The sequence below is a fragment of the Carica papaya genome, chromosome 6 (assembly GCF_054855325.1).
Source record: "Carica papaya isolate Zhongbai chromosome 6, ASM5485532v1, whole genome shotgun sequence".
In the NCBI taxonomy this organism is placed as follows: Eukaryota; Viridiplantae; Streptophyta; class Magnoliopsida; order Brassicales; family Caricaceae; genus Carica; species Carica papaya.
Window position 1 is genome coordinate 37,306,621 of NC_142314.1, and position 15,096 is coordinate 37,321,716.

Here is a 15,096-nt window from a genome sequence, read left to right on the forward strand (position 1 = left end):
TATTATATAATTATTGAATGTAACATGCCATTATAATTTAATAATTTCATGCAATATTAAAGCTCTAGATATATATATATATATATCTAGAGCTACATGTAACCAGATTCTACAGTTTGGTGTTTGGATGGAGTTAACCAAATCTCAGCAATCAATATGGGATGTGTACGAGGATAAACTTATAAATATGTGATGAACAGATGGCAAAAATAAAAATATTGAATATGGAAGAGCTGTTGATATCAGAGCAGCCATTAAAGACCATGGCAAAAACTATAGATTCCAACCTTCAAATTTTTCATCCACACATTATTTTCATAAGTTTCAGCAAATCTGTGAATTTCAGTTCCTCATTTGGTTTTTCCTGGGAAAATCACTTCACTCCAACTGCAGCCATCAGATCTTCGTACTCTGGATCATTTTCCTGCTTTCTCGCATTTGACAGATTACCTCCTTGTTGCTGGATAGGGACAACCGGTGTAGAAGTGGGCGAGAACGGGTCGTAAATTTGCTGTCCACCGGGATGAGTGGGTACCTGCTTCCCCGGGAAATGTTGATTCTGATTCACCGGGTTTTGCAGACGGGGATTTGGAAGATAGTTTTGCTGGGACTGCATTTGATTTCCTTGCCTGGGAGGGAAAGGAGCAGGAATGTTGAGCATTTGGGGAGCTGAACCGTAATTCCTGGGTCCCAGTAATGACACAGGATTTCCTAGCGGAGGACCTGCATTTTGATAAGCAGGGAATCTGGGCGGAATTGACATGACAGCTGGATTACTGGCATATGGAGTGGAAGATAATTGATGTCGCGGCTGACCCATCTGGTTGCTAAGCTGCGGCCTTGGGAAGACAGGAATGGCGGTTTGAGAAGTTGCACTGGGCATGGGCATCCCGATAGATGGTGCCTGATGTGCTGGAGCCTGCACCATTGGCCGAGAGGGTGGAGCAATTGGAGATGCTGGCTGAATGCTTGGCCTTGGAGCCATTTGAGAGGCTACATTCTGGGTCTGCTGAGTTTGAAATGTGAAATCCACAGAATTTGGGAGTGGCTGAGCTGCTGCTGCTGCTGGCGATGGATTTACAGAAGTGAAATTTGTCATAGTTCCATAAACAGAATTAGAACTTGCATGCAAAGGTGATGGTTGTGATCTGGAAGGCACTGGATTCAATCCTGTTACAGAATTGGCAGATGGATTTAGAGAAGAATGGCCCATATTAGTAGCAGGCCTGGGAACTGAGAGTGGTATTTGGTGCAAAGGAGCTGAATGATTATGGGAAGGCCCTATCGAGGACGGACCAGGAATAAAAACCGGAGCTGCAGGATGATTCAAAGGAGCACCAGACAACTGGGGGTTCGATAACCCAGATGGAAAGGTTGCAGGAGACACCATATTGGCTGCTGATATAGTTGAAGGGAGTGCCATAGCGCCATTGCCTGGCTGAAGAGTTAAAGGTCGAGGTCCCAAGGAAGGAACAATTGGTGGGGGTAATTGCCCCATATTGCTTGGACCTACTGACGCTACTGGACGTGCAGAAGGTCCTGACCTCCCTGTAGGGGTTAATGACTGGTCAGACAGTCTTGGAAGGAGACCAGACATGGTTTGGGCAAATGGTGGTGGCCTCATAGTGGGAACTGGCCCTATTGGTTGGGGTTGGTTACCAGAAAACGGGAGTGGACCTGACATGCTAGCCTGACCGGAGGAAGGCAGAGGAGAATGCATGGGAAAATTTCTTGAGGGGCCACCATGGCTCAAAGGGGATGTCTGAGGCATATATGGATGAGGCAAAACTTGCATGGGTGGCTGTGAACTTGGAGGCAATGAAGTATTTGGAAGAATTGAATTAAATCCAGGGGCTGGTCGAGGCCCAAAAAGTGAAGGCATATTTGAAGAATTGATTAATGATGGCTGTATAGGCATAGGATTGTTGAGAATTGGTGCTGAAGAATTCAGGAGTTGATACACTGGATTTTGATTTGGGCCAGCAGGGAACCATGCCCCAGGAAATTGAAATGGTCCATGAGGGGAAGCTTGTGAAGAACCAATTTGTTGAGCCATTGCATGATCAATAGCAGCACTAGAAGAAACACTTGAATGAACTCCAGAAACTGAAGGAGATGCAGAAGTAGCTCCTAAATTTCCCTGCATAGAAGGTGATTATAGTTATTTCTTAACTTTGGCAATACTCAGTGTAATAACTCCACTTAAAATTAAACAAAAAAAAAAACACTGAAAAACATAACAGGAACAGAAAATATAAATAACATAAAATATATTAGTGAATGACCCAAGTAAAATTGAGACTCACTGATACTGAAGTGACAAGCAATTCAATTACAGTAACCGCTGCATCAACTTTCTCAAATGTTTCAGCTGATACACTTACATACAGCTCTTCATAAGCACCTATGATCTCATTTCCATCACGTGGAGAAATTTCAACCTGGAAGTTAACAAGAATAAAAGCTTAACACCCGAGAAAATCCTATTGAATCTTTAATTAGCATTTCAAGATCTTTCTTGGTTAAAGAAAGTTCAAAGGAAAACCAGTTACTCCTCAATTATTCATAAATTTAATCATGGTATCGTATCAAATCAATGAATCACCTTCTCCCCTGTATTTGCTCTAGTACCACAAACTTTTATTTTGGCTCCAGTTTCCTGGTTCAGAGAATGAAAAATAAATTATTCAGACGAAATATCACATAACCCTTTCTAAACCAAAAGTGCTGAAGGAGTGAGTGAAAGAATCAGAGAATCATAATTAATAATTTAATATTGCCTATAAGCATCCTCTATAAGAGATCGCATTCACCGGATGAACAAGACTGCTTACTTTTTCCAATCGCTTCTGAGTGTCACCTCCAGGCCCAAGTATGAGCCCGAGAAAGTTGTATCCAGAATATTCTTTGATCTGTAAAGGCAATAAACCATGGAAGGTGTAATTATCAACTTATTTTTATAATTAAAACGACTATAGAAATAACGTGGAGAACTATAATCAACATTAGAGAATTATAATCAGGCACTAGACTATATTACCAAGCACATAAATCTTTAATCTATCCTCCAGCATTTAAAAATGTCCAAACTATTCAACAAACTCCTAATGTCTAGAAACAATCTGACAGTTCCTCTAAATTTCTTTGGGGTAAAGGGAAAAAAAAAAGATCACTTCACAGGCAAATAAAGGATGGTCATCCATATACAAAAAGCATTTACAAAACATATGCTACAATGTCTAACTGGTTCTCTAGATCTCATCAGACAGAAGATGAACCTATAACAAAATATTGAGGGACAAGAACCATAGATCTCTGGTCCTATAAAAACGAGAGCAAAGAATCCCCAAAAGCTCTTATTTTTCATTCTCTCCATATGAACTAAATATTGATAACAGAAATGAAAGAAGTCCTTAAGTTCCCATCTAAAGGGCCCTTCTGAGCACAAAATTTAGAAGCCACAGAACCCCCTATACTTTTTCTTAAGAATTCCAGTGTTGAACTAATTCAAAATGCATATCTAATGCAATGGAACTCAATTCTTCCCTCCTTAAATATGTGCAAGGTGGCCAGAGGTTCAACAGCGGATGAATTCTAGGCACTCTCTCCACAATGCCATTATGGCAACTGCCATTACGTGACCTTTTTCTAGTACGGATCGTCGATGTTATAACACTCAGTTCCATCTTCATCTTATTTCATAATGCCTTTAGATCATGCTTCAAACCCCAATCTATGTTTCAATGCAAACTATTAAAACACTATTCAAATTAAAATCTCAAAATTTTTTTTTGAGAAGATTAAAATCTCAATATATACATTACCCAAATCATGGTTGACATGTAGACAACCAATAGAGAGAGCTACCTAAAGATCATACCAGATTAGATCCCACTATAGATGTAGAGAAACTTGTTTGCAGACATTAAACCTTTGGTATTCCAGTCACACTCTCACAGATGATGGACAGCTTGTTGATCTTTGTAGGAAATTAAAAGGATCCTAGTTTTCCTACCAGGCATTAACAATCTATTTCCTATGCCATAGCCATCATCTTGATAAGCAATATATTCTTTCACTATGTGCCATAATCAAAACATACAAAATTGACCAAGTATGACAGAATTCCAGTACCCGAACAGTACTTACAGGGATAGCAACTGTGGCCTCTTTCATCAAAGGCTTATAATCAGATGGGGCCTTGTACCCCGGATTTAGCTTTATTATTTCACCTAGAAATGCAAGAGAAACATAATTAGACAAAAATTATGTGCTGGGAGGGGGGGGGAGGGAGGGCAGGCAGAGAATATATTAGGAAATCTGCAAATCATACCAATAATTTCCCGTCTTTCAAGCTCCAAAAGATTCAACTTCTACATCCACAAATTGCATTACAAGCAATTAGAAACTTCAAATTTTAATTAAGATGCATAATCGAGAAACTTTTCCTACAAATTTATCTGGTGTAAAGAAAATGAAAGAAATGTAGCAATAAATTATCATTAACCTCATTGTCTAGTTGAGAATACAAAGAAGTATCATTCTCGTCCTGCACATCTGAGAGTGAGTGTTGATCTGCCGCAGCATCCAGAGTTCCAGATTTCAGCTGTTTTGCAATTTGATCCACCCGAGTCTGCTCAAAATTGGTACCACCACACAGGCAGTAATATCACTTAGTAGCACCTGGAATTGGAAGTTTCCATGTGAACCATTCACATGGTAGACACTGACATTTTTAGCACCCAAGGGGAAAAGGGAAATCTTCAATTCCCAGTAGCTGAGCAATATACATATCCCTCCCACAAAATGGGGCTACAAATGCCTCCAACCCATTAAACATTAAGAATATTTAAAACAAACCAAAATCATGGCGAACTACCTTGGCATTCCCAAGAGCCAAGATTTTGATTCAAATTTTATGTGAACAAGATAATGGTATACTATGAAATTAGTGTCTATTACCTGGTAAGCTAATGCTCTTCCCCTTCTCACAGCAGCATCGTGTGTCAAATCAGGTCCCCATTTTGTTTTTCTCTGCACCTGATTGGTGCTTTCGTCATTGGCAGCATCACTGCCTCCAGACTTTTTCACTCCTCGCAATACTGGAACAAGTGAACCAGACAATTTGTTTTTCGGAATAACAAATCCAGACTTTGCAGCGAACATAGAAATCTTAGGACCAATAGTTGACACTGTGGATGACGTCTTAGAATTCCGAGGTTCGTCAACTTTTGAACTCATCCTTTCCTGCAAACACTTTCCTGCTTTGCCCTAACCCAGATTCGATATATTTCCAGAATAAGAGATAGTTCAAGGAATCCTTAAAGGTTTTTAAGTTAAAAAATGTCAAAAAGATGTAAGGAATTGCAAATGTTCAAAGTTTTAGCTATTTATCTCAAGCATAATCTGCCTTTAAAAGTTGTTAAAATTGTTGAAATGTAGTATTAAACACTACTCATTGTTTCAATGAGATTTCAAAAACTGCCCGACAGAATCAAAATGTTAACAATATGCATAAACTGCTTTGGAAAGCTGTTAAAACCGATGAATGGCAGTATTAAACAACACTCAAGGTTTAAACAACATTCCATAAAACAAAAAATGATAATAATAATAATAATATGCCATAAACATTTGTTCCTTTCAACATCTGGATAAAACCTTACCTCTAAACAAAGACAAACATATAGCAAATATGGACGAATAAAATTGGCAAGCTTACCAACAATTTCCACCTATTCTGACATAAAGAATCCAGTACTCTTATTTGCTAATCCCGTGTGTATCACAAACCATGGAGTAGGCAATTTAGGTATAAAAGTATATACACTACTTGATATGGTAAAAGAAGATTATTGGAACCATATAGAACGAACCGGGCAGCAAATTTCTTACCTTCTATAAGTCAAATTTTATTTCCCATATCAAGTAGTGTATATACTTGATCTTTTTTAGTGGTCGAGATACATTAATAAGAGGCTTACTCTAGTCTTTAGCTTCAGAAAAATAGACTCTCAAACTAGGCCCGCCCGCCATTTTATAGCATAGGATATTCCCTGAACAATAACAATATCAACCCTTCACGGCAAATGACCGAAAAACATATTCAACCTTTCTTGCCAAATGATCCAACCCCACACAAAATCCAAGCACTACTGAAGTAAAATAGACATAAAACTAAGAAAAGAAGATGCATATCTAACATATTAAGCAAAAACAATTGCATGAAAAAATGAAATAAAAAAAACGCAATAAACACGTTAGGTAATCATCAGGTATTCACTTTCGAATTCTGTAGTTAAGATACACATTTATCATATATATACATTTAAAAAATCGAAAAAAACGTTCACAAAACTCATTCAATTATACAATTGATACTTCTCGTTTTCAAGGTTATTACTGTCGTCACACGTTCAATCAATAACAAAGAAGCAAAAACAATCGGATTGACCAAACAAAGCGTTATCTAAGTACGGCCTAGTAGAGATAGTCTTTCTCCTAGCAAAAATAATAATAATCAACAAAATGAAAATTTACAGTTCTCCCCTCCATTTCGTCGGATTCTCTCGCCAAAAATCAGGGCTTTAAAAAACACGACCAAGTGTTATCAGTGGAAAATTACACAGATGACTACCCCACTACCACTATAGAGGCACAGAGAAGATACCTAGGGTTTCACAGGAGTGCATAGGACAAGGAGACGACTTTAAAACGGTGCGTTTTTGGCGGAGCACGAAACACTGCTGCTGCGTGCAGAGGCAGCATAATAACCAAGCAAGCATCAACTGTTCTTTTTGTAAGCATGAAATTGATAAAGAAGGAAAGTAGATATAATGGGCCAAATTATCCGACCCGTTTACACTCAAATGGGCCAAATTATCCGACCCGTTAACACAAATAGGCAAATATCCGACCCGCTAACACTCGAAATGAATTCAATATCCCCGAACCGAAGACCGAACCAAATATTATTTAGTTAATTTATTCTAATTTTTCAATTCCAACCCAAGAAACCTACACTTCTAAATCAAACCATGTATTTTATGTATTCTCGTTAGAATATTATATTATGACTAACGATACATATATTCTTTTTGAATATATAAATTTTTACTATAAAAAAAATTAATTTTTATCAAAAATTAAACTAATCGAGCTCGAATAAGTAAAATATATTTTTTTTAAATTAAATTTCAATAAAGAAATTATAAATTATATAATATACATGATACATTCTTTTAATAAAATATTGACAAATTAATCGAATAAATAAAATCTTTACTTCTATTCATGCTTTTTAACAGAAGATTCATAATTTACAGATTTATATTAAACATGTTAAATAAATGCATCTATATGTAAATTTAAACTAAAATCTTGACCTTCCTAATACAAATGTTTGGAAGTGAAGAACAAAGAATATCATCAAAGTTGACAAAGAAGAAATGGTGAATGCATGAACTCATCCATCGACAAATTCTACATCGAACATGATAAAAGACAGGCTAAAGCGAATCTGGTTGCTCTGGTCGCTACGCAATGCATCTACGAAGCCGTTTTGCTTGAACCAATCGTAGAGCTCCCACCAAATGCATATGCTTTTAGTATCTGCGAAAACACAAATTCGCTATTGCATTTGATTCAATTCTCGTTCGATTGTTCAGGTGCATAATTATAATATAATTTATTATGTTAGAATTATCACCAACGTATCTAAAATTTTTAACGATAAGAATTGAACCCTAAACTCGAAAGTTAAGGATTTAATTCTTATTATCAAGACATTCAAGATAAGATGGTAGTAACTCAAACACGACAAATTATTTTTTAATCATGCATATTAAGACTAATGGCAATTGGAACTCGTAACTGAATAGGAACTAGATGAGAATTGAACCAAACGAAACTTAAAGTATTTTTGGTTTGGGTAGAGGCGGCGATCTGGTGCCAGAAAATGTTGCAAGACCAAGATGCAAGAGAAGGATCGTTGCATGTCACAAAAACGACACAATCAGCCAGGTATTGTCACGTGAAAGGGTAGAAGTTCGAAAAGAGCAGACTGCCAAGGAGAATGTAGGCTGCACAGTATGTCCAGATCATATATCCCCGTCGCTTACCCATACCGGGAGATACCATCAAATATGAAGCAAACCAATAAAGAGGAGGGCTGGATGACAGAAACCGTGTTGCAACCTGTCAATTATCAAGTATCAGAGGTTCAGAAATCAGGATATGTCATGATACACAATTAATCAGCCATTTGGTGGAAAGAAATGAAGCAGTAATTAATTAACATGCCATTCTTAAAAGTCACTAAAATATCTCCGGAAATTTTAATGATAAGCCAAGCTGAAAACATGCTCATATCCGAAGACAAAATTCAGAAAAGAAAAAGGAAAAAATCACCCTTATTAATAATGAAATTGTGATAACTTGGAAATTTATCAGGGGAAGTAGTTTGAGAATAGATGATTCAAATTTTAGTGTTTTACCAATTATAGACAAACAGAAAAAGGCATAAGCTAAGTTCCTTTAAGAACTTTTTGAACTACAAGTTTATTTAGAAGGCAACATCAGTTTCAGATGTTAGCATGTTTTAATCGGTAAAGTAATCAGATTCTGCTTTGAATGTTAGAAATAAAAATTAGTCCTAAAATGTTGTCAAAGTACATGGTTCCAATTCACAGATGTTAACTACATGCAAGGAAAAACAAAAATGTTAGTATAAAGTAAATAAATATAAAAACAATCTTAAAGCACGGAGTTTGCTGACTTCGTATTCCTTAAAGGAAATTACAAAACCAACAAGAAAGTCTAACCTGCACGTGCATGACGAAGAAAGCTGTAGCTACCATGATACCCAAGTGTATAACGAATGGAAGAATGGAAGGTGATAAATATCCTGACTTGGCTGGTGATTCATATTCTACATGCAGTTCAGCAGGATCCCCTGCCTTACTTGTTTGTTTCCTCTGCCTCAGATCGTGCTTTTCTATTTCAAAAATAATAAATGACTAAATCACCACCAATACGCTGCCAACAAATGGTAAAAAGATGAAATCCTTCTAAATTTAGTGTGTAAGCTGCTACTAGGAAAGGTAAATCTATAATGCCCAACAAGAAAGGTAGTTTATATATGACAATAGAAAGCACCAAAAAGCATGTAGTTCAGCAAGGCATAGCTTAATGCATATGCATGTAAGCTGGTTCGAGTCTGTGCCAAAGCATTGATAAAAATAAGTAACTAGAACCTAATTTATTTTTCAAGGTAAATACCTAGTACAACAGAAGATGGTTTCTCCAGAATGTGGCCATCTTTTGATTTTGGGACAGTCTCCAGGGAATAAAGCCAAGCTGCAGAATTCTTTTCCTCACTGCTAAGTTGAAAACCCAGTGAAAGTGAAAGTTCTGTCCGTGACTTCACGTAATGTACAATTGACCAAACCGACAAAGACAGTATTGGTGATGCAAGCAGAAAGTTTGGTAGCTGTTTTAATTGGAAGTATCTCAAGAAACCAACTCCCCTGGGATCAAAAGAAACCATCAATGAAACGAAGGTTTCAACATCGGATAACCACTTCCAAGTGTTTATATATTCTACCTCTTCTAGATAAGATAAGGCAAAATGGAAACTATAAGTGCATGAAGATCATGCTTTAAATACTTATGCAATCTGCGCTCCTAAATCCTGATAAGCTGCTTCCTCGCTTGTGGTCTAACAAGCTTAAAAAGCAAAAGACAATTTTCACCCTCAAAAGCAGGCATGGGGAGACATAGCTGTAAGTAGCCTTATCTCTAACAGGTAGGTCAGTAAAACTAATTGGAGCCTAAGGGAATCGCATAAGCATGTCAATGCTCCTCCTCCCTTCACTCCCCACGTCTCAAGTCCCACATAGTTCACTTTTACCGAAAGCTAGAAATGAAAAATCAATGGCAGATCAGAAACTAAATTAAATGCTTGCCCAAGTTTGGATCCCACTAAATTCACATATTAATTAACTAAATAAATAGATAAATTCCCACTGGCAATCAGGATGGCAAGTAATGCTTTATATTATTAAAAAGGCACCAAACAAGTACTTATTCCCAAATTTTGCTCTTGAATAATTGTTTACCTACCATGATTTTATTATATGGAAATTTTGACAAAATCAGCGACAGTCTCTCAGCATTGAAGAATCACAAGTTAATGGAGAGAACATACCAATAATGGCTTTGAATAAAATTGTACAGCAGAGGTATTCTTGCTCTGCACCAGGGCCTCAGTTCATCTAAACACCGTCCAAGACAAATGTTGTAGTATCCATATGCTTGAAAAGCAACAAAAGGAATACAAATGCATAAGCAGCGAAAAGCTCCAGTTATAAGAACCTGCATTGCCAACTGCCATGCCAACAGTCACAGAGCTAATATTTTTAGCTATGCCAAGACATAATAGCGACTAGGTACCTAAACGAGGCTTTATTTTGATTGTTAGGAAAATTAAAAAGTAAAAGTTGCCAACCAATGAAACTTAACTGATCAGGTGCCACGCCAACTAAACCTCACAGAATAATATTAGAGATGAACAGATAGTCATGAACCTATAAAGTTACTTTTCATTTTGACTGATAGCAAAGTTAAACACAAGGAAAAATCTAAAATAGTGTAGTTCATACCTAATGATATAGACAGCATCATAAGTAGAAGAGTTTTAGGAGAAAAATAATATGGATCACAAAAATAGTTCACAGGAAATCATCTGATGCTATTCCAGTTAATCATTCCATGTAGATTAAAAATGAATGCATACAATGAAAAAAAAAGGTTAAAACTTAGAAAGACAAAAGAATGTTATATACAACAAAAATCCAATGCAAGTATAAAGTATATGTTGCTCATGCATTTTTGAAACTGAATATTCTTTGGAGTAGAAATCCATATATTTCAATAGTTGAATGACACCTATACAACAATAATAATAAAGTCATTAATATCACAACCTCCTAGAAAGACACATGAGCTCGATTTGCGGGATAGAAGTACCAACCATTCAACCAATGGATAGTTAGTTGAGTTTAATATTTAAGCAGCACAAACATAGTAACATTAGGAGCTCCTAACAGAAATTCCATGTTTATTTCTATGTTTCACTCAAAAAAATGTTATAACTTACATATTATGAGATTTTCCCAGCAACTATTAAAATCATAACGTCCTATTTCTTGCCACTTAACTTAAAAGTCCTCTAATGTGAAGGCAAGTCTATAACACACCATGGTAAACAGATTAGATCAAGCAAATAGCAAAAATTTCCACTGTATAAACCGTTTCTCTAAATCATGCAGCTTTACTGTCCAACGTATGTAACTTCCAAGCAATAACTCACTGCTGTCCAATTAAAGCAATGATGGTTCCTTACAAACAGAAATAATATTTCCACCATAACAGACCATGTCAATAAAGAATAATAATAACTTACAGAAACACGCTTTTTCAGAAATAAAGCTTCATATGCCCAATGCATTGTCTGAAAACAGAAATAGCCAGCATTAAGCACTCCATTAGACCTTGCCAAACCAGAGAGAGCAAACCAAAGGACAGCAGTATTGTTTGCACCAGATATTAAGTGGTACATTCCTCCAATTGAAAATAGAGCATACAAACTCTCTGAATATCTGCAATTGCAAGTAAAAGATAAATATTCTCTGGTCACCTTCATTTAGTCTTTACTGGACATCAACTCAATATGTATGAGAAGATTACATTGAGGAATAAAATATGGAAGCTGGGTTGAAGCAGAACAGTACAGAAGCTCGAAACGCTGTCTCTGGGTCCTCCAAGATATTAACTGAAAGCCTGTTAGAATGACAACAATCAGAAGTCCTAAATCAAAAGAAATGTGATATATTACATTCAAAGGATAGATTAAAGCGAAATTTATCAATCTTCCATACTCAAGAGTCTGGTCAAACAATTTGATGAATAATTCCAAGTTCCAACATGATCATCATTGATAATCATATATCTAAAAGAAATTGCATCATAACTTCAAAAACACAGTTAAATTATGGCTACAATCCAAGCGACGTAATGACAACAACAAACAATGGCAATATTTCATTTATGACAAAATTGGTCACCAATGATCATAAAAGGTCATATTATTCCAACATGTATCTTGCTCACTCCATTTAGTATGAGCTACCACCCCCACCCCCAAAAAGAGAGAGAAAAAAAAGCAGTTGTCTCATTTTGATCTCCTCCTAATCAGAATAGTCTGATCAAAACTTTTCATCCCAAGTTTTTGCAGATCACAAGTGACTCCACCAACCAACCCATGTATTAGCTGACCTGAAGTACCTAACAGCAAATATAAACTTAGGGGAATGGCTAAATATCTAAGTTCCAAATTTGTGCCAGCTACTTTACATGAAGTTAATATATATTCCATTCACACTCCAATAGAAGAAACTATTTAAAGGGAGAAAGTTAATATTGTATGCCATTACCCTCCAAACCAAAACAAGAAAGAACTGCCAGAACTATGAAGTTTAGATATCCAAAAGAAAAAAACTTTACTTTTTAGCAGATTACTGCATTTGGCTCTAACCCAATATCACAAACCTCACCAAATGCAAAGTTATTAACAGTGAATCAATTCTTGTTACCTGTAAAAGTAAACAGCTGCCAACACAAATGCAACATTGTTAACAAAGTAACCTGCCAAAGCCAGCACTGCCCTGTACCCAATCACGGGAATCAACGGTGCAAAAACTGGAGCAGAACCCAAGAAGAACACAAAATCAACAAACAACCCATAAAAAGAAAAACACCTAATCGAAATCAGATACTGATGATTCTAGCTTATAAGATGGAGTCAAACCCGTGCGCGATAAGATGGAAATGCAAATGGGAAGCAGCGGCAGGAACGCGTAGGTTTGCTCGTACTCGTAGCCGCACTGCGCGATGCGGACGAAGTAGACGCTGTCCCAGACGACGCCGTTTTCGATGGCAGAACCGAGCGATGGAAAGAGAGGAGGATGAGGAGGGGAAGAGGAGCGGTTGCGGGCGGTGGCTAGGCAAGTGGGATTGATGGAAGCGGAGGTGTCATAAGGGGAGACAAGGCTGCGCCATAGGACGATTAGGGTTAGCAGGAGGAGTCTGGAAAATATTGCTGATTTGATAATTAGGGTTTCGTGGGTTTCTTTGGCCGTCGGTTTCATGTTTCCGGCCATTCTTTTGGAGGGAGCTTGAGATTTGATGGTGCGTACTCTTTTGACTTTGAACTGAAGAAGACGAAGAAGAAGAAGAAGAAAAAAAAAACGTTTCTTTTTCCAAATAAATTAATTAATTAATTTTCTTTTTATTAAAAAATAATTAAAGCTTAGAAAATCTAAAAATAATTTTATATTTTTAAATTATATTTTTTCACAATATATTCAATAATAATAAGAGACGTATATATATATATATATATTATTTAATTAATAATATATATATATACACACACACACATTAACATAAGAAATGAAAAGAGAAATTAACGGCAAAAGGTGACCGTCATTAAACAGTAGAAATCAATGTGTAAATACAACATATTGCAGATATGCATGAAAAATACATTCCATGCTCATGCAACATCAAATCGTCAAAACAAGATAAAACACAGGCGCACACACACACATATATATATATATAATCCGACCATATACATATACAAAAATGTATATGATCATCTAAACATGGCTCTTGATCTTAGAACTATACCCACTTTGATCATCATAATACTTGGACCACAACATAACCCCACCGTATTTCCCAGAATTCTTGATCGCCGGAAGAACTTCCGAAACAAGATCATCGACGGGGATGAACCCACTGCCGGCGGCTTCAGGAGACGCCGGAAGTCCCAACAGAATCTTATCAGCCGGAATATCAGCCACCCATTGTTCCCATGACTTCTTCAAATTCTCATCACCGCCAGACGTGTACTGACACGGAGGATTATTATAAAACTGCACCCAGACATAATCAAACACGCCGGTTTTCAGAGCTTTTCCGATCCAAGCATCGGGGAACGGACACTGAGGAGCTGCACCCAGATAAACTTTCTTCCCCCTCTTGCTGAATCTCGAAAGATATTTGGCTAAATCGTCGAAGTACTCTCCAGTTCCGCCTTCGATATCGAAGTCGATCCCGTCGAGAACCGCCGCACCGAGCGGCCGGGAAGATGATTTTCCACCCAAGAAATTGTTCCAGATATAGTTTGCAACGTCCCTCGCGTCTTCCGGCGAGGAGAGGGAGTAGCTGCCGGCAGCACCTCCGAGGGAAAGCAAGACCTTAACGCCTTGTTTCTGGCACGACTCGATTTCAGAGCTGAGCTTGGTGCAGCCATTGGAGTAAGGATCACAGTGGCCGGCGAGGTTGATCATGGGTTTCTGACCATTACCAAAGGTGGCGAGAAAAGCTAGGTTGACGTACTGGTAATTTCCGGTGGCACAAGTCTCTGCCAAAGTTCCTTCGTTGCCGTTTTGGCCCCAGTAGATGGCGATTCCGCCGGCGTGGGAACCTTTTGCGAGGATTAGCAGCGTCGCTAGAGCTGCGAAAATGGAGGCCGAGATGATTGTCTGCAATGCCATTGTGGGTAACGATTAAATCTGTATATTCTGCTGATTTTGTTTTTCTGTGAGAAAAATCTTTGAATGGAAAGGGTTTTTATAGAAGAAGCTCTTCTGGGTTCATACAAAATTGAAGCTTTTTTTTTTCTCCTTCGATGAATGAATTTCCTTGGCGGATAATTTGTCTTGTCTTTTGATCTTGGCATTGCCTTGACGCAGAGTGTAAGTTAATTGTATATTGATCTTTAATTTGTCACTTCTTTACTATCTATATATACACACACACACACACACACACACGTATATATAAACCCCTTCTTAGAGGAAGATATATAATTTAAATACAATAAAGTATTTTTAATAATATAAATTAATTCAAAAATTAAAATTATTCACTTAAATGGTTGATACGGAGATTCATTTATAAGATTTTATTAATTTGATTCGGAGTTACGCTTTGTTCGAAGTTGTCTACTAATAAATATATAAATAT

At 37.1% G+C, this 15,096-nt stretch overlaps 3 protein-coding genes across 8 annotated transcripts; all 3 read right to left on the minus strand.

The window, feature by feature from the left end:
• Positions 1-201: 201 nt before the first annotated feature.
• LOC110809126 (RNA-binding KH domain-containing protein) lies at positions 202-6,818 on the minus strand. 3 transcript variants are annotated; one of them, XM_088222727.1, is made up of 9 exons: positions 6,671-6,818; positions 4,963-5,271; positions 4,508-4,633; positions 4,334-4,373; positions 4,150-4,232; positions 2,835-2,912; positions 2,606-2,659; positions 2,307-2,441; positions 202-2,140 (listed from the first exon to the last, which is right to left on the minus strand). In XM_088222727.1, the coding sequence occupies exons 2-9, from the start codon at positions 5,239-5,241 to the stop codon at positions 374-376; spliced, it is 2,562 nt and encodes an 853-aa protein (XP_088078853.1). In that variant the 5' UTR covers positions 5,242-5,271; positions 6,671-6,818; the 3' UTR covers positions 202-373. The 3 variants fall into 3 exon arrangements, with proteins under 3 accessions (XP_088078853.1, XP_088078854.1, XP_088078856.1); XM_088222728.1 differs by lacking the exon at positions 6,671-6,818 and having other exon boundaries at positions 4,963-6,585; XM_088222730.1 differs by lacking the exon at positions 6,671-6,818 and having other exon boundaries at positions 4,508-4,683; positions 4,963-5,102.
• Positions 6,819-7,264: 446 nt separating this feature from the next.
• Positions 7,265-13,282, minus strand: LOC110809093 (transferases, transferring hexosyl groups). 4 transcript variants are annotated; one of them, XR_002538750.2, is made up of 9 exons: positions 12,869-13,282; positions 12,654-12,759; positions 11,749-11,841; positions 11,465-11,660; positions 10,208-10,386; positions 9,280-9,527; positions 8,823-8,995; positions 7,911-8,196; positions 7,265-7,611 (listed from the first exon to the last, which is right to left on the minus strand). XR_002538750.2 is itself a non-coding variant. In XM_022034828.2 (8 exons), exons 1-8 carry the CDS (start codon positions 13,218-13,220, stop codon positions 8,029-8,031), a joined length of 1,503 nt encoding a protein of 500 aa, XP_021890520.1. In that variant the 5' UTR covers positions 13,221-13,282; the 3' UTR covers positions 7,265-8,028. The 4 variants fall into 4 exon arrangements, 2 of the variants coding, with proteins under 2 accessions (XP_021890520.1, XP_021890503.1); XR_002538749.2 differs by having other exon boundaries at positions 7,874-8,196; XM_022034828.2 differs by having other exon boundaries at positions 7,265-8,196; positions 10,208-10,374.
• A 259-nt stretch (positions 13,283-13,541) lies between these two features.
• Positions 13,542-14,685, minus strand: LOC110809117 (hevamine-A-like). Its single transcript, XM_022034847.2, has one exon. It carries the CDS (start codon positions 14,622-14,624, stop codon positions 13,722-13,724), a length of 903 nt encoding a protein of 300 aa, XP_021890539.1. The 5' UTR covers positions 14,625-14,685; the 3' UTR covers positions 13,542-13,721.
• Positions 14,686-15,096: the final 411 nt, after the last annotated feature.